This window comes from Carcharodon carcharias, chromosome 11, assembly GCF_017639515.1.
Source record: "Carcharodon carcharias isolate sCarCar2 chromosome 11, sCarCar2.pri, whole genome shotgun sequence".
Classification (NCBI taxonomy): domain Eukaryota; kingdom Metazoa; phylum Chordata; class Chondrichthyes; order Lamniformes; family Lamnidae; genus Carcharodon; species Carcharodon carcharias.
Genome location: NC_054477.1, coordinates 58,432,002 through 58,455,313, shown reverse-complemented (window position 1 = coordinate 58,455,313; position 23,312 = coordinate 58,432,002). Strand labels below are relative to the sequence as shown.

The window sequence follows — 23,312 nt, the reverse complement described above, 5'->3', positions numbered from 1 at the left end:
TGGTGGCTAAGTCACTGAATATATTTAAGAAGGAAACAGATAGATTTATGGACTCAAAAGATGTCAAGGAGTACGGCGAGAGAGCAGGAGTATGGCGTTGAGATAGAGGATCAGCCTTGATCATATTGAATGGAGGAGCAGGCTCGAAGTCCTGAATGACCTACTCCTATTTTCTCTTTCTATGAACTGTCATGGCATCAGGTCAAATGTGGGCAGGGAAACACTTGTTGGTAATCACCTACCACCTTCCCTCAGCTGATGAATCAATACTCTTCCATGTTGATGAACACCATTTGGAACAGCATCAAGGGTATCAAGTGCTAAGAATGTACTCTGGGTGGAGGCTCAATGTCCAGTACAGAGTGACTTGATAGGATCACCACTGAGCAAGCTGGCTGAGTCCTGAAGGACACAGCTACCTGACTGAGCTTACCGCTGGGCAGGTGATGTGAGAACCATTGAAGGGAAAAACCTACTTGACCTCATCCTCTACCTATCATGGGTGCATCTGTCCAAGGCAGTATTGGTAGGAATGATCAATGCACAGTCATTGTGGAGTTAAAGTTCCTTCTTCACACTGCGGACACTCTTCCCGTTGTGTGGCACCACCACCGTGCTTAATGGGAAACCGATCCAGTAGCTCAAGACTTAGCATCCATGAGGTACTGTGGGCCATCAGCAGCAGCTGATTCCACATAATCTGTAACCTCAGCCTAACAAATCCATCACTCCATCATTACTATCGAGTCAGAGGACCAACCCTGGTTTAATGAGGAGTGTAGAAGAGCGTGCCAGGAGCTTCACCAGGCATACCTAAAAATGAGGCGCCAACTTTGTGCAGCTACAGCACAGGGCCACAGGTGGAAGTAGCATGCTATGGACAGAGCTAAGCAGTCCCACAACCAATGAATCAGATAAAAGAACAGCAGTCCTGCCACATGCAGTTATGAATGCTATTGGACAATTACACAACTAACAGGAGAAAGTGGCTCCATGAATATCTCATCCCCAATGCTGGTGGAGTGTAGCAAGTAAATGCAAAAGACAAAGTTGTTTTGCATCTGCAACCATCTTCAGTCAGAAGTGTCAAGTCGATAATTTATCTTGCCTCTTCTTAATGACAGATGCCAGTCTTCAGCCAATCTGATACACTCCAACTGATATTAAAAAATGGCTCTGCGCACCGTATGCAATGCCTATAGGTCCCAACAACATTCCATCTGTTGTGCTTAAGGGCTTGCACTCCAGAACTAGCCTTGCCTCCAGCAAAGCTGTTCCAATGCAGCTACATCACTAGCATCTAACAAAAAAGTGAATTACTGCCCAGGTATGTCCTCTCCACAAAAAGGAGAAACCCGATCTGCTCAATAACAGCCACATCAGTCTACCGTCAATCAGCAAAGTGACAGAAGGTGTCGTCAACAGTGCTAACAAACAGCATTTCCTCATCGTTAACATGCTTGCCATTACTCAATTTGTGTTCCACCAGGACCAGCTTCAGATCTAATTACAGCCTTGATCCAAATATGGAAAAAGAGCAGAATTCCCGAATTGAGGTGAAAGTGAATATCCTTAACATCAAGGCAACATTTGGCCAAGTATGACATCAAGGAGCCACAGTAAAATTGAAGTCAGTGGAAATCAGGGAGAAAAAACTCTCCACTGGCTAGAGTCATACCAAGCTCAAAGGAAGACTGTGGTTGTTAGTGGCCAATCAACTCAGTCCCAGGACATGGCTGCAGGAATTCCTCAGGGTAGTGCCCTACTTCCAAGCATCTCCACAAAGGAGAGGGGTGATGCATACTTAATGAGTGTGTAATATTCCATACAATAAGGGTAATTAAAGAGGAAGTACTGGAAGGGCTGGCATCCTTGATGATGAATAAATCACCAGGGCCAGATGGATTGTATCCCAGGCTGTTAAAGGAAGCCAGGAAGGAAACAGTGGATGCCCCGAGGATCATTTTCCAATACTCACTAGATACAGGTGAGGTACAAGAGGATTGGAGGTCTGTGAACATCGTACCATTGTTTACAAAGTGTGCGAGGGATAGGCCAAATAATTATAGGCTGGTGGGCAAGTTATTAGAATCAATTCTGAGAACTAGGATAAAGTGTCATTTAAGAAGGCACGGATTGATCAGGGATAATCAGCATGGCTTTAAGGGAACGTTGTGTCTTACTAACTTAATTGAATTTTTTGAGGAATTAACAAGGAGGATTAATGAGGGAAGTGCAATGGATGTAGTTTACATGGGTTTTAGTAAGGCATTTGACAAGGTCCACATGGCAGAGTAGTCAGAAAAGTAAAAATCCATGGGATACAGGGGAATGTGGCAAGTTGTATCCAAAATTAGCTCAGTTATGAGAATCAAAGGGTAATGATCAACCGATATCTTGCGAATGGAAAGCATTTGAGTGGTGCTCCACACGGCTGAGTGTTGGGTACCCTGTTGTTTGTGATATATATTAACAAATTAGACTTAAATGTGGGAGGCATGATTGGGAAAATTGCAGATGACACAAAAATCAGCCGTGTAGTTGATAGTGAAGAGGATAGAATGACATCAATGGTTTGGTTAAGTAGATGACAAAGCGGCAAACGGAATTCAATCTGGAGAAGTGCGAGGTAATGCATTTTTGGAGGGCAAAAAAGCAAGGGGATACTCAGTATACAAGATGATATTGGAGAGGGGTAGAGTGAGAGACCTTGGAGTGCATGTCCACAGGTCCCTGAAGGTGGTAGATCAGGTGGTAAGAAAGGCATATGGAATGCTTTCCTTTATTGGATTAGGTATAGAATACCAAAGCAGAGATGTAATGCTGGAACTGTATAAAACGCTGGTTAGGCCGCAGCTGGAGTTTTGTGTACAGTTGTGGTCACCACATTAAGGAAGGACATAATTGCTCATTGAGTCATTGAGATCTATACCACAGAAAAAGGCCCTTCGGCCCATTGTGCCTGCACCAGTCAAACATGTACCTAACTATTCTAATCACATTTTCCAGCACAAGGCCCATAGCCTTATACACTATGGCATCACAAGTGCACATCCAAATACTTCTTAAATGTTATGAGGGTTTCTGCCTCTACCACCTTTTCAGGCAGTGAGTTCCAGATTCCCACCACCCTTTGGGTGAAAAAATTCTTCCTCACATCCCCTCTAAACCTCCTGCCCCTTACCTTAAATCTATGCCCCCTGGTTATTGATCCCTCCACCAAGGGGAAAAGTTCCTTCCTGTCTACCCTATCTATGCCCCTCAATTTTATACACGTCAATCATGTCCCCCCCCCTCAATCTCCTCTGCTCCAGGGAAAATAGCCCCAGTCTATCCAATCTCTCCTCATAACTAAAACTCTCCAGCCCAAGCAACATCTGGTAAATCTCCTCTGCACTTACTCTCTCTAGTGCAATCACATCCTTCCTATAATGCGGATCCTAGAATTGCACGCAATAATCTAGCTGTGGCCTAACCAACGTTTTATACAATTCTAGCAAACCTTTCTGCCTCGGCTAATAAAGGCAAGTATCCCATATGCCTTCTTAACCACCTTATCTACCAGTCCCGTTACCTTAAGGGACCGGTGGATATGTACACCAAGGTCCCTCTGATCCTCGGTACTTCCCAGGGTCCTACCATTCATCATGTATTCCCATGCCTTGTTTGTCCTGTCCAAGTGCATCATCTCACACTTATCCAGATTAAATTCCATTTGCCACTGATCAGCCCATCTGACTAGCCCGTCTATATCCTCCTGTAATCTAAGGCTATCCTCCTCACTATTTACCACCCCACCAATTTTCGTGTCATCCACGAACTTACTGATCAACCCTCCTACATTCAAGTTTAAATCATTTATATATACAACAAACAGCAAGGGGCTCAACACTGAACCCTGTGGAACTCCACTGGACACACCCATCCAGTCACAAAAACACCCCTCCACCATCACCCTCTGCTTCCTGCCACTCAGCCAATTCTGGATCCAATTTGCCTTAGATCCCATGGGCTCATATCTTCGTTATCAGTCTCCCATGCAGGACTTTATCAAAAGCCTTGCTGAAGTCCAAGGAGACGACGTCAAATGCATTGCCCTCATCTACACACCTGGTCACCTCTTCGAAAAATTCAATCAAATTGGTCAGACATGACCTCCCCCCTTATCAAAACCATGCTGACTGTCCTTGATTAATCCCTGCCTCTCCAAGTGTAGATTAATTCTGTCCCTCAGAATTGGTTCCAATAGTTTCCTCACCACTGAGGTTAGAATGACTGGCCTGTAGTTCCCTGGTTTATCCCTTCCTCCCTTCTTGAATAACAATACCACATTGGCTATCCTCCAGTCCCCTAGCACCTCTCCTGGGGCCAGAGAGGTATTGAAAATTATTGCCAGCACCCCTGCTATCTCCTTCCTTGCCTCACTCAACACCCTGGGATACATTTCATCTGGGCCTGGAAATTTATCTACTTTTAAGCCTGCCAGACCGCTTAGAATCTCCTCCCTTTCTATGCTAATTTTTAAAAATTATATCACAGTTCTTCTGCCTGATTTCCATACCCATGTCTTCCCTCTCACTTGTGAACACCGAGAGAATACAGAGGAGATTTACAAGAATGTTGCCAGGGCTTGAAAATTGTAGCTATGAGGAAAGATTGGGTAGGCTAGGGTTGTTCTCTTTAGAACAGAGAAGGCTGAGGGGTGATTTGATTAAGGTGTACAAAATTATAAGGGGCCTAAATGGAGTAGACAGGAAAGACTTGCATCCCCTAGCAGAGAGGCCAATTACCAGGAGGCACAGATTTAAGGTGACTGGTAGAAGGGCTAGAGGGGATATCAGGAAAAACCTTTTCACCCAGAGGGTGGTACGTGTCTGGAATTCACTGCCCAGATCGTTGGTTGAGACAGAAACGCTCAACTCATTTAAGTGGTACCTAGATCTGTACCTGAAATGCTATAATCTGCAAGGCCACAGACCAGGTGCTGGAAGTTGGGATTAGAATGAGCGGTTAGGCTCTTTAGCCAGCGCAGACGCAATGGGCTGAATGATCTCTTTCTGTGCTAACATTTCTATAGTCAGCCACTGGAAATTCACATTTTTTTGTTACAAGTTTTCAGACTATAGCCATTATAACATTTCACATACAAAATCTTACTGCATTTAATAAACCCAAGTGAGTATTAAATGTTCTTAGCATATGTCTACATTGATGGCTTAGAGTGAGCTGAATCAAATATTCGCTTGTGGAAAACCATTGCAACCCAGCGGAAACACTGACCTGGATGTGAATGGCACCCTCTACTGCTTGTGCAAGGTCATTACAGGCACCGATCAGCAGCATTTGGTCCTCGGAATTGAAGGTTCCTCTCAGCATGCCAGTCTTCTCAAGTTCAGTCAGCTGTTTTCTAAATTAAGAACAGAATGTATGTTACTATCTCTGTAACAAATAGAAAGTTTCTTCACCTTACAGATCCTAATACTTTTAATGTCTATCACCTCAAGGGTCTACAGGATCTGGATTCCATCATTTAAATTTTTCTTCCTACAATATTTGGATGACAAAGTTTCAGAAGTTTTAATAAGATGAAGGCTTGATTGTCTAAAGCAGACAAGGTCTCAGGATTGCGATCAGTTAAGTCAAATAAATTATGAAAATAGATGGCAAATGGATTGGTTTCCAATACCTGCTGACAATATGGGACACAGTTCTGAGAACTGCAATTTCCAAATGGGTAGATCTTCACTGTGTGGTAATGTACAACAGGTATTTTTCCATTTAATGGTTCTAAACAGGGAGCAGGTTAGAAAGTGCATTGGGAAGATTCCTAATAGAGAACATTATGCCAGTTTCACAGCAGGCTGAGGCCTGCAACTAGAGCTGGAAGCAATGGCAACCTGACAAATTGATAATGGATGTTTCACTGCAGATTAGATTGTAGGTAGCCATTAGTGAAAGCGCAGAAATAATTTACGAGAATGGTTTGTAGGATGAGGGACTTCAGTTACGTGGACAGGTTAGAGAAGCTGAGGGCTGTTCTCCTTAGAGTAGAGAAGATTAAGAGGCAATCTGATAGATTTTCAAAATGATGAGGGGTCTGGACAGATAAAGAGAAGCCATTCCTGCTGGCAGAAGGTCAAAGAACCAGAAGACACCAATTTAAGATAATTGGCAAAAGAACCAACGGCCACATGAGAGAACTTTTTTTTAATGCAGTGACTGGTTAGGATCAGGGACACACTGCTTGAGACTGTGGTGGAGGCAGGTTCAACTGTGCTTTTCAAAATGGAACTGGATCAATCGCTGAAGAGAAAATTGCAGGTCTACGGGGAAAGGCAGGAGAGTGGGTCCAGCCAATTTGCTCTTGCAGAGAGCTGGCAAGAGCACGATGGCTGAATGGCCTCCTTCCCTCTGTAACTATTCTATTCTCTGATAGCTTAAGTTAAATCTCAACGACTAGACACTGGGCAGAAGGCCACATAACAGACAGAAGATCAAATAATGGGTGAGGAAACATTTGGAGAAGACACCATAGCTCAGGTTTCAGGCAAATGGTTGAAATGGGCTGCTGTTGCTAAGCCAGTGAAAATGATGACTAAAGTTCTGAAAATTAGGCAGCTCAAAGCAGTTGGCTAAGCAGGATAAAGGGCAGGGAGAGATCTTAGATCAGGTTACAAGCAAGCAACAGTCACCTTGGATTATTTCTCACAGGGAATTGCCGTGTACCTTGCCCTTCTCTTAAAAGGATGAGGAGGTTCAACAGAAGTTGGTTGAGTAGTACTGGAACAGCACCACCTCCTGGTACTGCTGCTATATAGGTAAAGCTTGCTGCATTTATGAAGGTTTTACTTGGCTGATTAGGCGTTACTGAATTACATCACAAGGGATAGAGACACATAACCCACCTTCACCACAAGCAGCACACTGGCAACGACTATTAAAATTACAAGTGCACTTAACTTTTACCCTACAGGATCAGTCTGGGCTGCTACTGGAGATGTCAATCAGTTCTGTAGGTATATTAAGCATATTATGGGTGCAGTGCTTGCTAACGCAAGTCATTTCATTTCCTTTCCCCAGATAATACAACTGACAGCTGATCTCATGCTCTTGAAAAGAAACATACCAATACAACCTCGGTCCTATCCTGTTCAGGCCTGGAAAGGAACTTGCAGAGGGAGGGGGGAGGATCCAGTTACCATAGTCTATGTAGGTGCCAACAACATACGCAGGACAAGGAAAGAGGTTCTACATAATCAGTATGAGGAGCTAGGTACCAAATTAAGCAGAACCTCAAAGGTAATAATCTCTGGATCATTACCTGAGCCACATGAAAATTGGCATAGAGCAAATAAGATTAGAGAGATGAATGCATGGCTCAAAGACTGGAGTGGGAGAAGTGGATTCTAGTTCGTGGGCCATTGGCATCAGTACTGGGGAAAGTAGGGGCTATACCGTTGGAATGGTCTACACCTGAACTGTGCTCGGACCAATGTTCTAGCGAGCCACATAACTAGGAAATTAGGGAGGGCATTAAACTAAACAAGGAGGGCGAGGGATTAAGCTTGGGTAGATATAGTAAATCAAGAGCAGGAGAGCAAAATAATAATATGGGAAATGAGGGTCAGAGAATGGCAGGAAGGGATGGAGAGAAAGAAACCTAAAAATACACCAACAGTCAACAAAACACAAAACCAAAGACTCTGTCTCTGAATGCGCGTAGCATTCATAACAAAGTAAATGAATTGCTACATTGAAGTAAATAAATATGGTCCAATAGCCACTACGGAGACATGACTGCAGCGTGATAAGGATTGGGTCCTGAATATTGAGGGGTATATGACATTCAAGAAGAATAGGAAGCTAGCTAAAGGTGGAAGGGTAACATTGTTAATCAAGGATGGCACTGATGCAATAGTTAGAGATGACCTTGGTTCAGGAGATCAGAGTGTGGAATCAGTTTGGGCGGAGATGAGGAAAAGTAGGAGAAAGAAGTCACTAGTGGGAGTGGTCTACAGGCCCCCAAACAGTAACCACAATGTAGGACAAAATATACAAGAAGAAATATTGGGTGCATGTGATAAAGGGACAGCAATAATCATGGGTGACTTTAATCTACATATGAACTGGAAAAATCAGATCAGCAGTAGTAGCCTGGACGAGGAGTTCATAGAATGCTTTTGAGATAGTTTCTTAGAGAAGCATGTTCTGGAACCAAGCAGAGAGCAGGTTACATTAAGGCTTGGTATTGTGTAGTGTGACAGGATTAATTAATGGCCTCAGGGTAAAGGCACCCAGCAATGACCACAATATGATTGAACTTTACTTCCAGTTTGAAAGGGAGAACAGTGGGTCTAAGACTAGTATTTTAAACTTTAATAAGGGTAGCTGTGTGGGCACAAAAGCCCAGCTGGCTGAAGTGAACTGAGACACTAGGCTAGAGGATAGGTCAATAAAGATGGAGTCGTTGACACTTAAGGATATATTTCAAAATACTCAGTAAATATATTCCTAGGACAAAGAACAATTCTAAAGGGAGGACCCACCATCTGTGGTTAACTAAAGAAGTTAAGGAAAGCACCAAACTTAAGGAAAATGCATATAACTGCACAAAGATGAGTCACCTGTCAGATGACTGGTCAGAATATAAAGAAAGGCAGAGGATGACTATAAGGTTAATCAGGAGAAAGAAATTGGAGTATGAGAGGAAGCTATCTAGAAATGTAAAAATGGATAGCAAGAGTTTCTACAGGTATTTAAAAAGGGACAGAGTAAGTAAAGTGAGTATCAGTCCTCTAGAGAGTGAGAAGGGGAAGTTAATAGTAGATTATAAGGATATGGCAGATGAAATGAACAAATATTTTGCTCTGTCTTCACTATAGACAATACAATAAACATTCCAGTAATCGTTGTATATCAGAAGGTGGGAGAGAGAATGGAACTTGGTGAAATTACAATCACTAGGCAAACAGTACTAAGCAAACTGATGGAGCTGCGGGCTGACAAGTCTCCAGTCTTGATGGACTTCATCCTAGGGTCTTAAAAGAGTGGCTCATGGAGGACATAGGTGCATTGGTGTTACTTTTCCAAAATTTGCTGGATTCTGAAAAGGTTCCATCAGATTGGAAAGTAGCAAATATAATCCCTGTATTCAAGAAGGGAGGGAAGCAAAAAACAGGAAACTTGGCATCTGTTTTGGGGAAGGTATTAGAATTGATCATTCAGAGAGGTTATAGCCAGATACTTAGAAAAACTCAAGATAATTGGGAAGAGTCAGAATGGTTTTGTAAAAGGGAAATCATGTTTAACCAATTTATTGGAGTTCTTTGAAGGAGTAATATGTGCCATGGATAAAGCGGAGCCTGCAGGCATACTGCACTTTCCAGGAGGCATTTAGTGAGGTGCCAAATCAAAGGTTATTGTGGAAAATAAAAGCTCATCGTGTAGGGGGTAACATGTTAGCGTGAACAGAAGATTGGCTAGCTGGCAGGCAGAAAATAGGGTATGCATAAATGGGTCTTTTTCTGATTGGCAGGATATGAAGAGGGCCTCAATTTTTTACAATTTATATCAATGACTTAGACAAGGGGAGCAAAGTGGCATGGTAGCTAAATTTGCAGATAGCACAAAGATAGGTAGGAAAATATGTTGTGAAGAGGACATAAGGAGGCTGCAGACATATAGGTAGGTTGATTGAATGGGCAAAAATCTGGCACATGGAATATAATATAGTAAAATGTGAAGTTGTTCACTTTGGCAGGAAGAATAAGAAAGCAGAGTATTACTTAAATGGAGAATAACTGCAGAATTCCAAGATGCAGAGGGATCTAGGTGTTCTTTTGCACAAGTCACAACATGTTAGTATGCACGTAAAGCAAGTAATTAAGGTGGCTAATGGAATGCTATCCTTTATTACAAGAGGAATTGAACATAAAAGTAAGGATTCTTATGCTTTAGTTATACAAGACATTGATGAGACCACATCTCGAATACTATGCGCAGTTTTGGTCTCCTTATTTAAAGGAGGGTGTAAATGCGTTGGAGGTGGTTCACAGGAGGTTTACTAGATTGATACCTGGAATGAGTGGCTTGTCTTATGAGGAAAGGTTGGACAGACTGGGTTTGCTCCATTGGAGTTTAGAAGAGTGAGGGGTGACTTGATTGAAGTATGTAAGATCCTGAATGATCTTGACAAGATGGATGTGGAAAGGATGTTTCCTCTTGTGAGAGAGTGTCCAGGATTAGGCGGCACTGTTTTAAAATTAGAGGTCACCCTTATCGGACAGAGATGGGGGGGAATTTATTTCTCTCTGAGGGTCGTGCGACTTTGGAACTCTGCCTCAGAAGGCGGTGGAGGCAAGGACATTGAATGTTTTTAAGGCAGAGGTAGGTAGATTCTTGTTAGGCAAGGAAGTCAAAAGTTAAAGTCTAGATGGGAATGTGGAACTCAAATCACAAACAGATCAGCCAAGATCTTATTGAATGGCAGAGCAGGCTTGAGGGTCTGAATGGCCTACTTTTGCTCTTATTTCATATGTTCGAATGTTATCTGAGTGGCTGATCCTAGCTAGCAGCCATTACTGATGCAGGCAGCTGCTTCCCAAACTCTGGAAGTCTCCACCCCATTTCCTGTAATCAATGCCCAAGAACATACATTCTTGAGCACTGATCATAGGAAAACCTATTCCATTTCTTAAATGCTCCTGCATTTATCAACTTTGCTGAAGCTCTAGCAAAGGTAGCAGTTCTTCAGCATTGGCCTAAATATTATAATTTTCTTCAAGGCATTCCAGACCTCTATATTCTATCTGCATGCCCTCATCTGAGAATATAATTAATTATGTAGCACCACCACTGTTTCAGATATATTTTCAGAGCTGTACATCAGACCAAGCTAAACAGTAGAAACTGTGTTTCTTTATCTTATAGTATGCATCATTTGCATCCTTACTGAGCACATGCCTCATATTTTGTTTGAACTGTGGATAATGGATTTCAGACAAAAGTCAGGAATCTGACTCAAGATAATCCATTTGGAAGATATACATTAAGAAATACTAATTGCATAGTAACTACTGTACTTTAAATGAGCTAATGCTGCTTCCGTCTGTATCTATAGATCATGCATCTACTTGCATGAATTGGTGCTAATGTTGACATTCATCCTGATTCTAATGATTGATAGGTACTCCTTCCTATTCAATAAGTGCTTTAATATTGTTTAAGTGAAGCCCCTATGACCACATTGGTTTCATCCATGAATCATGCATATGTGGCCATCTAAAAAAAAACGCAGAACTTACTGCTGTTATCTCCCCATAGATAAGCAGCAAAAGTTATTCACATGTGTATACAAATAAATCAGTGGCTTGGTGTATGCAATGAGTCACTGCAGAACTGGCTGATTTGACAGATCTCACCCAAAACAGCCTAAAAAAGGGAGTCATTGGTGTAAACCTTCAAGTCAGTGATAACTTTGAAATACAAGCAGATAAGTCCCAATCATGGGTGATGTTTGTAGGGCTGACTGCAAGAAATGGCAAGGTCTAAGACTATACTCCTGCTAAATTGTAGGCACACTTTCTTAGACATGCCACTACATCTCTGACAGGGTCAGCAAGCCACTTTCCTTGAGTAATTGTGGGCCAGGAAAGGACATTTTCGATGCATTCTTATGGATCTCTTTATCTTCTATTTCAGGGGAGAAAACTTCCCAGGATATGCCATTTTCCACTCGGGCATAATCCTGACTGGAAGTATAAAGAAGTACAACTCGCATATGTCTGACTCACATCAGCTCAACAAAAGTGGCCTGAACAATTTCCAAGGTCAAGATAATGTTAAGTGTCAGTGAGCTCTCTACATTATGAATGCTGGTCATTGCAAAGTTATTTGGGCAACACCCTTAGTTTGCACTCCCAACTAAAGGCTTGTAGCATCTTAACTGGGTAATGTCGGTAAAAATAAACTTTAGAAGCAAAACTTAAATTCCTTTATCCAAGAACATAGGTCAGCACTGCAAAATCTGAAGCTGGGCCCAGAACCCCAGTGTCCTTGATAAAGGCACAATGTCACTTTGCACATGCTTGGGAGGAGGAGAGAAGCAGAGCCTGCACCGAACACTGCACAGCAGCAGGTGGTGGCCAGGAATGAGTGCCAATTCAACCACCCTATGCAGTAATGGTGGATGGACTATAATAACTACAAGGCAGTCATGAGAACACAAGTCCATGTAGTGTCCTTTACATACAACCCAATCTCTATCTGCATGCATCCTTCACTTATGCATTAGCTCCATTAAAAACCTCCTGATATGTAATTACTGCTGTACATACTGGTCATCATCTCAACAACTAGTATTTATATAATGCTTTAAAGGTTTAAAGAGCCAAGGAGAGGCAATTAGGGCAATTGATCAAAGCTTAGTTAAAAAGGGAGGTTTTAAGTATCTTAAAGGAGGAGAAAGAACTCGAACAGTGGGGAGGTTTAGGAAGGGAATTCGAGAGCTTAGGGCCCAAGCAACTGAAAGCATCACCAATGATTAAAATTAGGAATAAGCAAGATTGCAAAAGCAACACAATGTTTTCAAAAGCTTGTGGGGCTGGAGTTGGTTATGAAGATAGGGAGGGCAAGGCCAAGAAGGGATTTGAAAACAAGAATTATGATTTTAAAATCTGAGGCACTGTTGGATTAGAAGCCAGTGTAGATCAGCAAGCATAGGTGAACAGGACGTGGTGTGAATTAAGATACAGGCAGCATTCAGATGACAAGTTCATGTAGAGTTAAAATGGGAGGTCTGCCAGAAGAATTGGAATAGTAAAGTCTAGAAGAGGCATCAATGAGGATTTCAGCAGAATCGCCATTATGGCCTACATGCTGACAACTAGGTTTTATTGGATATTATCAGTATGATATGTTCTTATTTGTGAGAAAGAAGATCTTAAGAGAAAGGAACAGGAGTGGATCATTCGGCCCCTCGAGCCTGCTTTGCCATTCGATAAGCTTATGGCAGATCTTCTTGCGTGTTGATTTCCACATTCCCACCTAACCCCAATAACCTTTGATTCCCTTGTCTAACAAGGATCTATGTACTGCTGCCTTAAAAAAGTTCATTAACCCCACCTCCACCACCTTCTGAAGCAGACAGTTCCAAAGCCACCCAACCCTCTGAGAGAAAACATTTCTCCACATCTCTGTCAATGGCCATTGCAGAGATAGTACTACTGGGATTTCAGAGTAGGGATTTACTGAAACATGGCTACAGAATAATCAGAATTGGGAATCAAACATTGCAGAGTATGACGTATTTAGAAAAGATAGAGAGAAAGTAGGGAGATGAGTAACTACTTATGCGAGATAACATAATGGCTATAGAAAAAAGGTACGCAGCTATCAGCGAGACAAAAATAGAATCCATATGAATAAAGGTAATATAGGACCAATCAGACTAATAGGTATAGTCTAGAGACCAGCTAACAGTGGAAGGTCATGGAAGAAAAGATATGCAGGCAAATTAGGGGGAACGGAGTAAAAAAACAAAATAGTTATGGGGGATTTTAACCACCCTGATAATAATTGGACAAAAGAGGCAGGTAAAGGGGATAAGCAAATACAGTTCCCTACAATGTATACAGGACTCCTTTCTAACCCAATATGTAAAAAGACCAGAGAAAATTTTCTATGGGATCTAGCAATGGGAATGAATCAGAGCAGATAAGAAAGTAGGGGAGCATCTAGGCAATCATGACCATAATGATTTAAGATGATTATACAAAAGGACATAACCTGGTTTTCAGCATACTATTAGACTGGAGAAAAGCTGAGTTTGAGGGGCTGAGACAGAAATTGGGAAAACAAAATGGGCAACTATATTGGCAAACAACGATGTAGAACAACAATGGGAAACATTTAAAAAGATGTTCTGAGTTTAGGGAAAATATATTCTGCTAAACTGAAACTGGAGAATACCTGGCAGCTGATCCCTGTTGCGAACGACTAGGTAATTCATTCTTTCAGTATTGCGCATGGGACAAGGAGAGCAGGGAAGGGACCCAAGACCCCTCAAAGACTCATTTGGCCTCCACAATTCCTGCTCCCCACCTGCCCCCACTCCCGATCACAATCCCAATCTCCACCCTCCCCAATTCCCGATATCAAACCTCCTGCAATCCTTCCCCAGTCCCTAACTCCATCCTGTAAATCGCAGGGGGTGAGGGTGGTGAAGTGGTGGGGGTGGGGGGGGGTGTCGCAGTGTAAATCGGGAGGGGGCATGTATATCAGTGGGGTGTGTAAATTTGTGGAAGTTAAATTGAATGGTGTTTAAAAAGCATAGCTTGTAAATTGGACTGGGGGATACAATGGTTGGGTGTAAACGACTTTGTGCAATTGCAAAGATTAGTTTTCTCCAATGAAAATTGCAATAAAATGTGTTATAATTTTTAAGAGAGATTTTACACACTTTGAAATGTAACTTATTTTCAGTCATACTCTGTAGATGAGCCATGAGGTGAAAACATTTAGATTTAAGTCTGTGATTTCCTCAGTCTGTGACATTTTATTTGAATAGATACCAATGTACATTGATTCTTTTGACAGACTTGAACTATATTGACACTCCTGATCTTTAGTGTGAAAGCATCACACTAAATTTGTATTTTCTCATTCCAGTCACTTAGCCAAATTTTCATCAGTAATGTGAAGCATGTGTGGTACAATATTAAATATTAAAAAACACTGCAACACAGCTTGTAGAATGTGGTAACAGGATAAAAATACTGAACTGTTGTTTTAACTCATGAAGGTTGAGCCCAGAGAAAAGATACTTGAAGAAGTCACCAAACACAAATGTGACTGAACAGATGGTGTAGGAGGGAGGGTTTCTGATATCTGGATCATTGGGGTTTCTTCCGGGGCAGGTGGGACCTGTACAAGGAGGATGGGTTGCATCTAAACTGGAGGGGCACCAATATCCTGGCTGCGAGGTTTCCTAGTGTCACTCGGGAGGGTTTAAACCAGTTTGGCAGGGGGGTGGGAGCCAGAGCAATAGGTCAGCAGGTGAAATAAATGACTGGGAACTAGTGAATATGGCCAATAGGACTAAGAGGAAGAGCAGACAGGGAGAAATTACTGAACATAGTGGGACTGGGGGTCTGGAATGCATTTGTTTCAATGCGATAAGTATAACAGGCGAGGCAGATGAGCTTAGAGCTTGGATTAGTACTTGGGACTATGGTGTTATTGCTATCACAGAAACTTGGTTGAAGGATGGACAGGATTGACAGAATAAACGTTCCAGGATTTAGATGTTTCAGGCAGGATAGAGAGGGATGTAGAAGAGGTTGGGGAGTTTCACCACTGGTTAAGGAGAACATCACAGCTGTACAACAGGAGGACACCTCGGAGGGCTCATGCAGCGAGGCAATATGGGTAGAGCTCCAGAATAGGAAGGGTGCAGTCACAATGTTGGGGTTTACTATAGGCTTCCCAATTTCTGGCGGGAGATTGAGGAACAGTTATGTAGGCAGATTTTGGAAAGATGTAAAAGCAATAGGGTTGTTGTGGCGGGTAATTTTAACTTTCCCTATATTGACTGGGAATCACTTGGCGCTAGGGGTTTGGATGGTGCAGAATCTGTAAGCTGCCTCCAGGAGGGCTACCTGAGACAATATGTAGATAGTCCAACTAGGGAAGGGGCAATTCTGGACTTGGTATTAGGGAATGAACCCAGCCAGGTGGTCAAAGTTTCAGTAGAGGAACATTTCGGGAAAAGTGACCATAATTCAGTAAGATTCAAGGTATTGGTGGATAAGGATAACAGGAATCCTCAGGTTAAGGTGCTTAATTGGGGGAAGGCTGTTTATAACAATATTAGGCAGGAACTGAGGAATCTAGACTGGAGGCGGATGTTTGAGGGCAAATCAACAACTGACATGTGGGGGGCTTTCAAACGTCAGTTGATAAGAATTCAGGACCGGCATGTTCCTGCTAGGATGAAGGATAAGCATGGCAAGTTTCAGGAACCTTGGATAATGAAGGATATTGTGAGATTAGTCAAAAAGAAAAGGGAAGCATTTGTAAGGGCCAGAAGGCTGGGAACAGATTAAGCCCGTGGAGAATATAAAGAAAGTAGGAAGAAACTTAAGCAAGGAGTCAGGAGGGCTAAAAGGGGTCATGAAAAGTCATTGGCAACCAGGATTAAGGAAAATCCCAAAGCCTTTTATACATATGTAAAAAACAAGAGGGTAGCCAGGGAAAGGGTAGGCCCACTCAGGGACAGAGGTGGGAATGTGTGTGTGGAGCCAGAAGAAATGGGAGAGATACTAAATGAGTACTTCTCATCAGTATTCACCAAAGAGAAGGACTTAGTGGTCGATTTGTCTAGAGAAGAGTGTGTAGATAGCCTGGATCATGTTGAGATCAAAAAAGAGGTGTTGGGCATCTTGAAGAATATTAAGGTGGATAAGTCCCCAGGGCCAGATGGGATCTACCCCAGAGTACGGAGGGAGGCAAGGGAGGAGATTGCTGGGGCCTTGACAGAAATCTTTGTATCCTCATTGGCTATGGGTGAGGTCCCAGAGGACTGGAGAATGGCCAATGTTGTTCCATTGTTTAAGAAGGGTAGTAGGGATAATCCAGGAAATTACAGACCGGTGAGCCTTACATCAGTGGTAGGGAAATTATTGGAGAAGTTTCTTCGTGACAGGATTTACTATCATTTGGAAGCAAATGGGCGTATTAGTGAGAGGCAGCATGGTTTTGTGAAGGGGAGGTCATGTCTCACTAACTTGATCGAGTTTTTCGAGGAAGTGACAAAGATGATTGATGATGGAAGGGCAGTGGATGTTATATACATGGATTTCAGTAAGGCCTTTGACAAGGTCCCTCATGGCAGACTGGTACAGAAGGTAAAGTCGCATGGGATCAGAGGTGAGCTGGCAAGATGAATACAGAATTGGCTTGGTCATAGAAGACAGAGGGTAGCAGTGGAAGGGTGCTTTTCTGAATGGAGAGCTGTGACTAGTGGTGTTCCGCAGGGATCAGTGCTGGGACCTTTGCTGTTTGTAGTATACGTAAATGATTTGGAGGAAAATGTAACTGGGCTAATTAGTAAGTTTGCTAAGGTTGGAGGAGTTGCAGATAGTGAAGAGGATTGTCAAAGGATACAACGGGATATAGATCAGCTGGAAACTTGGGCGGAGAAATGGCAGATGGAGTTTAATCCGGACAAATGTGAGGTAATGCATTTTGGAAGGTCTAATACAGGTAGGAATTATACAGTAAATGGCAAAGTGCATCGAAGGGCAGAGGGATCTGGGTGTATAGGTCCACAGATCACTGAAAGTGGCAACGCAGGTGGATAAGGTAGTCAGGAAGGCATATGGCATGCTTGCCTTCATTGGCAGGGGTATTGAGTATAAAAGCTCGGAAGTCATGCTGCAGCTGTATAGAACCTTGGTTAGGCTACACTTGGAATATTGCGTGCAATTCTGGTTGCCACAATACCAGAAGGATATGGAGGTGTTGGAGAGGGTGCAGAGGAGGTTTACCAGGATGCTGCCTGGTCTGTAGGTAATTAGCTATGAGGAGAGGCTGGAGAAACTCGGATTGTTCTCACTAGAGCGATGGAGATTGAGGGGAGACTTGATAGAAGTTTACAAAATTATGAGCGGCACGGACAGAGTAGATAGTCAGAAGCTTTTTCCCAGGGTGGAAGAGTCAATTACTAGGGGACATAGATTTAAGGTGAGAGGAGAAAACTTTAGAGATGATGTGCGGGGCAAGTTTTTTTTACGCAGAGGGTAGTGAGTGTCTGGAATTTGCTGTCAGAGGAGGTGGTGGAAGCAGGTACGATAGTGGTGTTTAAGAGGTAGCTTGACAAATACATGAATAGGATGGGAATAGAGGGATACGAACCCTGGAAGTGCAAAATGTTTTAGTTTGACAGGCAGTATGATCGGCACTGGCTTGGAGGGCCGAAGGGCCTGTTCCTGTGCTGTACTTTTCTTTGTTCTTTGTCCTAAAAGAACAAACTAAACACTAGTGGAACTTCAGGGATGAATAAAGATGAGAACGATTGAGGGTTAGAAAAGAGGTACACATTAAGTAGATAGACTGCAGAGAAAAAAAGTGAAAAGATTGGGAGATAAGTCAAAAAAAAACAATTAGGAAGGCAAAGAGAAACTATAAAATTAAATTATCAAGTACCATTAAAGAAAATAGTAAAATCTTTTACAGGCACATCAATAACAAAGGAGGGGTCTGATGGGAATAGGACCCTTTGTGGACACATAGGATCATGCTGGAGGTAACTATAGAGAGTTGGCAGAAATATTTAAACAATTAATTCAAATCAGTATTTACTACAGAGATAGAACAGGTAGACATTACATTGAATGATGAGATGAGTAATGAGATAAGTGCACTTAAAATTAAAAATAAGGAGCTGCTGAATAAACTAAACAAACTTGAAGAGGATAAAACTTCTGGTCCTGATAGATTACATCCACATATTTTAAAAGCATCTAGGGAAGAGATAACAGAAGCATTAACACTCATTTAATAATTTGTTAGACAAAAGGTCTAGTGCTAGAAGAGTGTTGAATTGCTAATGCAATTTCTATATTTAAGGGGGACAGAACACTTTCAGAGGATTATAAACCAGTCAGCTCCATAGCAGTGGAAGGAAAAATAAATTGAATCATTGTTAAAAGAGAGACTTGAAGAACATCTAGAAATGAGCTATAATAATGACTAGTCAGCATGGATTTCAGAAAGGAACATCTTGACCAATCTTATTAATATTAAGTAACAGAGAGAGTAGACAATGGTAATATAGTACCGTAGATCATGGCTTACAAATCGATTTTTGAAACCTTGATAAACCCTTCCAAAAAATGGTAGTCAGTTTAGATGCAGAGTTTCAAATGTGAACTGCTGGTGCAGGTGGTTGCTATTTTGAAATGGGAAAAAAAATAAACATAACACTAGTAAATTAAATCAATGTGACACGTTTTATTGAATGAATTATTTCTACAAGCATCCCTTTAACCACAATCAAAACATTTTAAAAATTGTCAAATTCATTGTCTTCAGCATCCGATGCAAAGAGTTCATTGAATTCATTGAGTCATCTTGGCAAAGCACCAGATTTGGTGCTTTCACTTTCAGACTCATCCATCCACAATAAATCAACTTCCTCTCCATCCACTGAAGTGGATATTCCACATATTTCTGAACAATCTGACGGTTTTTGCACAGTAGCATCCCATGATTTGATGTTTCGTGTGGTTTTGTCATCATGTGGGGAAACGCACATTTTCACACTCTTTTGAGAAGGATTTTTCTCCATCAACCATCCACCTATTCCATTTGGCGCAAACATGATCTTTTAATGGCTTGTTTTGGCATATATCTAAAAAAGTTGAAATACAGTGGGTGTTATTTCTTTGCAGGCACTTGATCTCATCGGTTATGTGAGATCTGACCACGTGCCACTCTATCAGCTTAGTTTTGTATGGGCCACCAGGACACCTATTCCACACGCTATCGACCACAACAACCACCGGTTTTCATTCCTGCAGGGAACTTTATATTCAGCATGGTTTTACGTTTGAAAATCACCATAGGCTTTAATTTCGTTCTGTTGGCTATAGTGGTTTTCACTAGAATTGTTTTCAAACCTCCTCAGTCCAATTTGGTTGCTGGGCATATCAAGATTCATGGGCATTTCATCCTTGTTCCCCATGTGACATATTGGAAACTCATGTGCTTGTATCTGTCTAACGATGAATTGTTGGAAATTGGTCATTTTGGCATCCAAGGTCTTTTGGTAGTCTGAGCGATCTTGGTCTTCTGCCGCAACGCTGGACATTTTTGTTCCATAAAGCAGCTATACCAACTAGCTGTTGCCCTGAAATATTTGCTGGACTCAGGGTTTAATTTGCCCCACTTAAGTGTGTAGATACTCATTGCATTTCTGATGACAACGTAACCATTCTGGCAATTTGAGAACCCATTCTGAGATCAGGTCCTGGTTTTCATGGTGCATGTGATCTTGAGCATTTTCTTCAAGGCAGATTCTTCCTTCTTCATTCTTGTACCAGTTTTTCACTAACCAGATTCTCTTGCTGCAGCACAGATATTTGACAAGTTAGCAAATGTTATGACTTTTAGCTTGAAACCAGCTTCATACTTCATTCCTTTTGCCAGAGGACCCGTTTGTTCGTCATTTGCCACACACGTTCTGCTCTGTGTGGGTGTTTTAAATTCACAGGCATCTTCTTGACAACACAGACTGCATTGACTGCTTGATCCCATCAATGATTGTTGTGGTTGTTGGAGGTCAGTCATCTCAGTCCCAGGACATTGTTGCAGGAGCTGCTTCATCAATGGCCTCCTTCATAAGGTCAGAAGTGGAGATGGTCACTAATGATTGCACAATGTTCAGTACCATTCGTGACCCCTCAGATACTGAAGCAGTCCGTGTTCATGGACAATATTCAAGCTTGGGCTGATAAATAACATTCACGCCACACAAGTGCCAGGCACTGACCATCTCCAACAAGAGATAATCTAACCATCTGCCCATGGCATTCAATGGCATTACTACTGCTAAAATCCCCCACTATCAACATCCTGGGGGTTTACCACTAACCAGAAATACTGTGGCTACAAGCAGGTCAGAGGCTGGGAATTCTGTGACGAGTAACTTACCTCCTGCCTCCCCAAAGCCTGGCTACAAAGCACAAGTCAGGAGCATGATGGAATGCCAGCCATTTGTCTGCATTAACACAGTTCCAACACTTGAAGCTCGGCAGCATCCAGGCCAAAGCATCTTGCTTGATTGGCACCACATCCACAACCTTAAACATTCACTCCCTCCACCACCAATGCAACTGGGTGTGTCATCTACAAGATGCACTGCAGCAACTCAACAAGGGTCCTTTGACAGCAACTTCCAAACCCACAATCTCTACCACTTAGAAGGACAAGGGCAGCAAATACACCACCAGCTGAAAGATCCCCTCCACACCGCACACCATCCTGACTTGGAACTATATCGCCGTTCGTTCACTGTCACTGGGTCAAAATCCTGGAACTCCCTCCCTAACAGCACAATGGGTGTATCTACACCTCATGGACCACAACAGCTCAAGGCGGCAACTCGCCACCCCCTTCTCAATGGCAACTAGGGATGGGCAATAAATGCTAGCCCAGCCAGCATTACCCACATTGAGAGGAAGAATTATAAAAATTCATGAATTTTGGTGCTGAAAAATTGTGTCATTTTATACACCAGTCAACTTTTATACCATGATCTACAGTAGATGTACTTCATCTGGATTTTCAAAAGGCCTTCAATAAGGTAACTCATAATAGACAAATAAATAAGGTTAAAGAAAGTGCAGTCAGGAGACAAATAGCACAATAGATTGCTAGCTGGCTCCAAGACAGAGAGCGGGAAGGCAACATAGAGGGTAAAGAGAGTGAGAATAGTTCAGAGTGGCAGAAGGTGGGGAGTGGTGTTCCACAATGATCAGTCCTGGGACCACTGCTGTTTACAATTTACATTACAATTTGGACTTTCAAATCAAAGGCACAATTTCTGAATTTGTGGATGACAAATTATGGGATGTTTGGGGGGGGAGTCAATGCTGAGGAGGACTGCAACAAATTACAGGGGGACATTAATAAACTTACAGAATTGGCAAATGAAGTTCAATGCAGGTTATGCAAGATAGAACATTTTGGTAGGAAGCTGGGAGTCCAGATGGGGGAAAAACATCAATCACAAAGTTGCGGCACAGGTTAACAAGGCCATAATAAAAAAAGCAAATCGAGCATTATATAGGGTGAAAGAACTGAAAAGTGGGGAAGTAGTACTAAACATGTATCAAACCTTGGGTGGACCACACCTAGACTATTACATGGTTGCCATATTATAAAAAGCATTCAGAGGCACTGGGGGTTGGGGTGCAGAGAAGATTTACAAAGGGGATATCAGAAATGTATGAGTATGCATATTAGGAACGTATTGACAGACTGGGTCTCTTTTCTCTTGAAAAAGGCAGCTGAGGGATGACCTAGTACAGGTCTATAAAATTATAGACGTTTTTGATAGCCTGGATAAAGAGAATGTTTCCTGTTGTTGGCAAGAGCGTAACAAGAGGCATCAATATAAGATGGTCACCAAGAAATCCAATCGGGAATTCAGAAGAAACTTGCTACAAAGGGGAATTGTTGAATCAAGTAGTATAGATGCAATTAAAGGGAAACTAGACAATCATATGAGAGAGATGGGAACAGATGGTAATGATGGGAGGTTTAGAGGAGAAAATGTAGGAGGCAGCTCCAGTGGAGTACAAATATCAGCATGGACTGGTTAGGCCTGGCCCATTCTGTGTGTATACCTTATGTAAAGCAAACTATCAGTAGATGAAAGCAAGTTTTGGTGAGAAGGGAGATGATGTTGAAAGAATTGTTTGTGCAGTGACAGTACAAGGTATCCAAAAAAATATCACCTATATCAGATTGACACGAATATTTCTTTCGACCACCAATGGGCTGTAATCCCCTACTCCAGCCTACTGTTCATCGTTGATCCATTGGGAGCTGTGGTTTTCAAGGGCCTCCATGTGAAGACATTTTTGGAAGGCAAAATTGTACAGCATACCAGCACATCCTCTAGAACCTTAACGTGTTGCAAGATCCAGGAACTTGGAGTGCATCTTTAACAAACTGATGTTTGGTGTTAAATTGAACTAATTGTGTTAGCATTCAAAGGGGTTATGTTCAATTATAGTCAGCATTTAATCATGTTAATATTCCATAAGAACATAAGAAATAGGAAGAGTAGGCCACTTGGCCCCTGGAGCCTGCTTCGCCATTCAATAAGATCATGGCTGATATGATTGTGGCCTTAACTCCATTTTGCCTGCCCCCATAATCCTTGATTTTCATCATCAAAAATCTTTCTAACTCAGCCTTGAATTTATTCAATGACATAGCCCCCACTGTTCTTTGGGGAACAGAATTCCAAACACTAACACTCAAGGAGAAATTCTCCTTATCTCAGTCTTAAATGGGTGACCCCTCATTTTTAAACTGTGCTCTCTAGAATCTAGTTCTAGATTTCCCCCCATGAGGGGAAACATCCTCTCAGCATCTATCACCTCTCATCCTTCTAAACTCCAGTAGGTGTAGGTCCAATCTGCTCAACCTTTCCTCATAAGACAAACACCTCAATTACAGGAATCAGCCTACTGAATGTTCTCTGAAATGCTTCCATGCATGTATATCTCTCCTTAAGTAAG

The 23,312-nt window shown here is 42.1% G+C and overlaps 1 protein-coding gene across 1 annotated transcript in view; it reads right to left on the bottom strand.

Annotated features, from left to right (window-relative positions):
* The window catches only part of cryl1 (crystallin, lambda 1), a 100,125-nt gene that overhangs the window by 57,936 nt on the left and 18,877 nt on the right, over nt 1-23,312 (bottom strand). Inside the window, exon 3 of the mRNA XM_041199567.1 lies at nt 5,281-5,407. Coding sequence (XP_041055501.1) covers nt 5,281-5,407 — 127 coding nt within the window. The remainder of the gene's footprint in view (nt 1-5,280; nt 5,408-23,312) is intronic.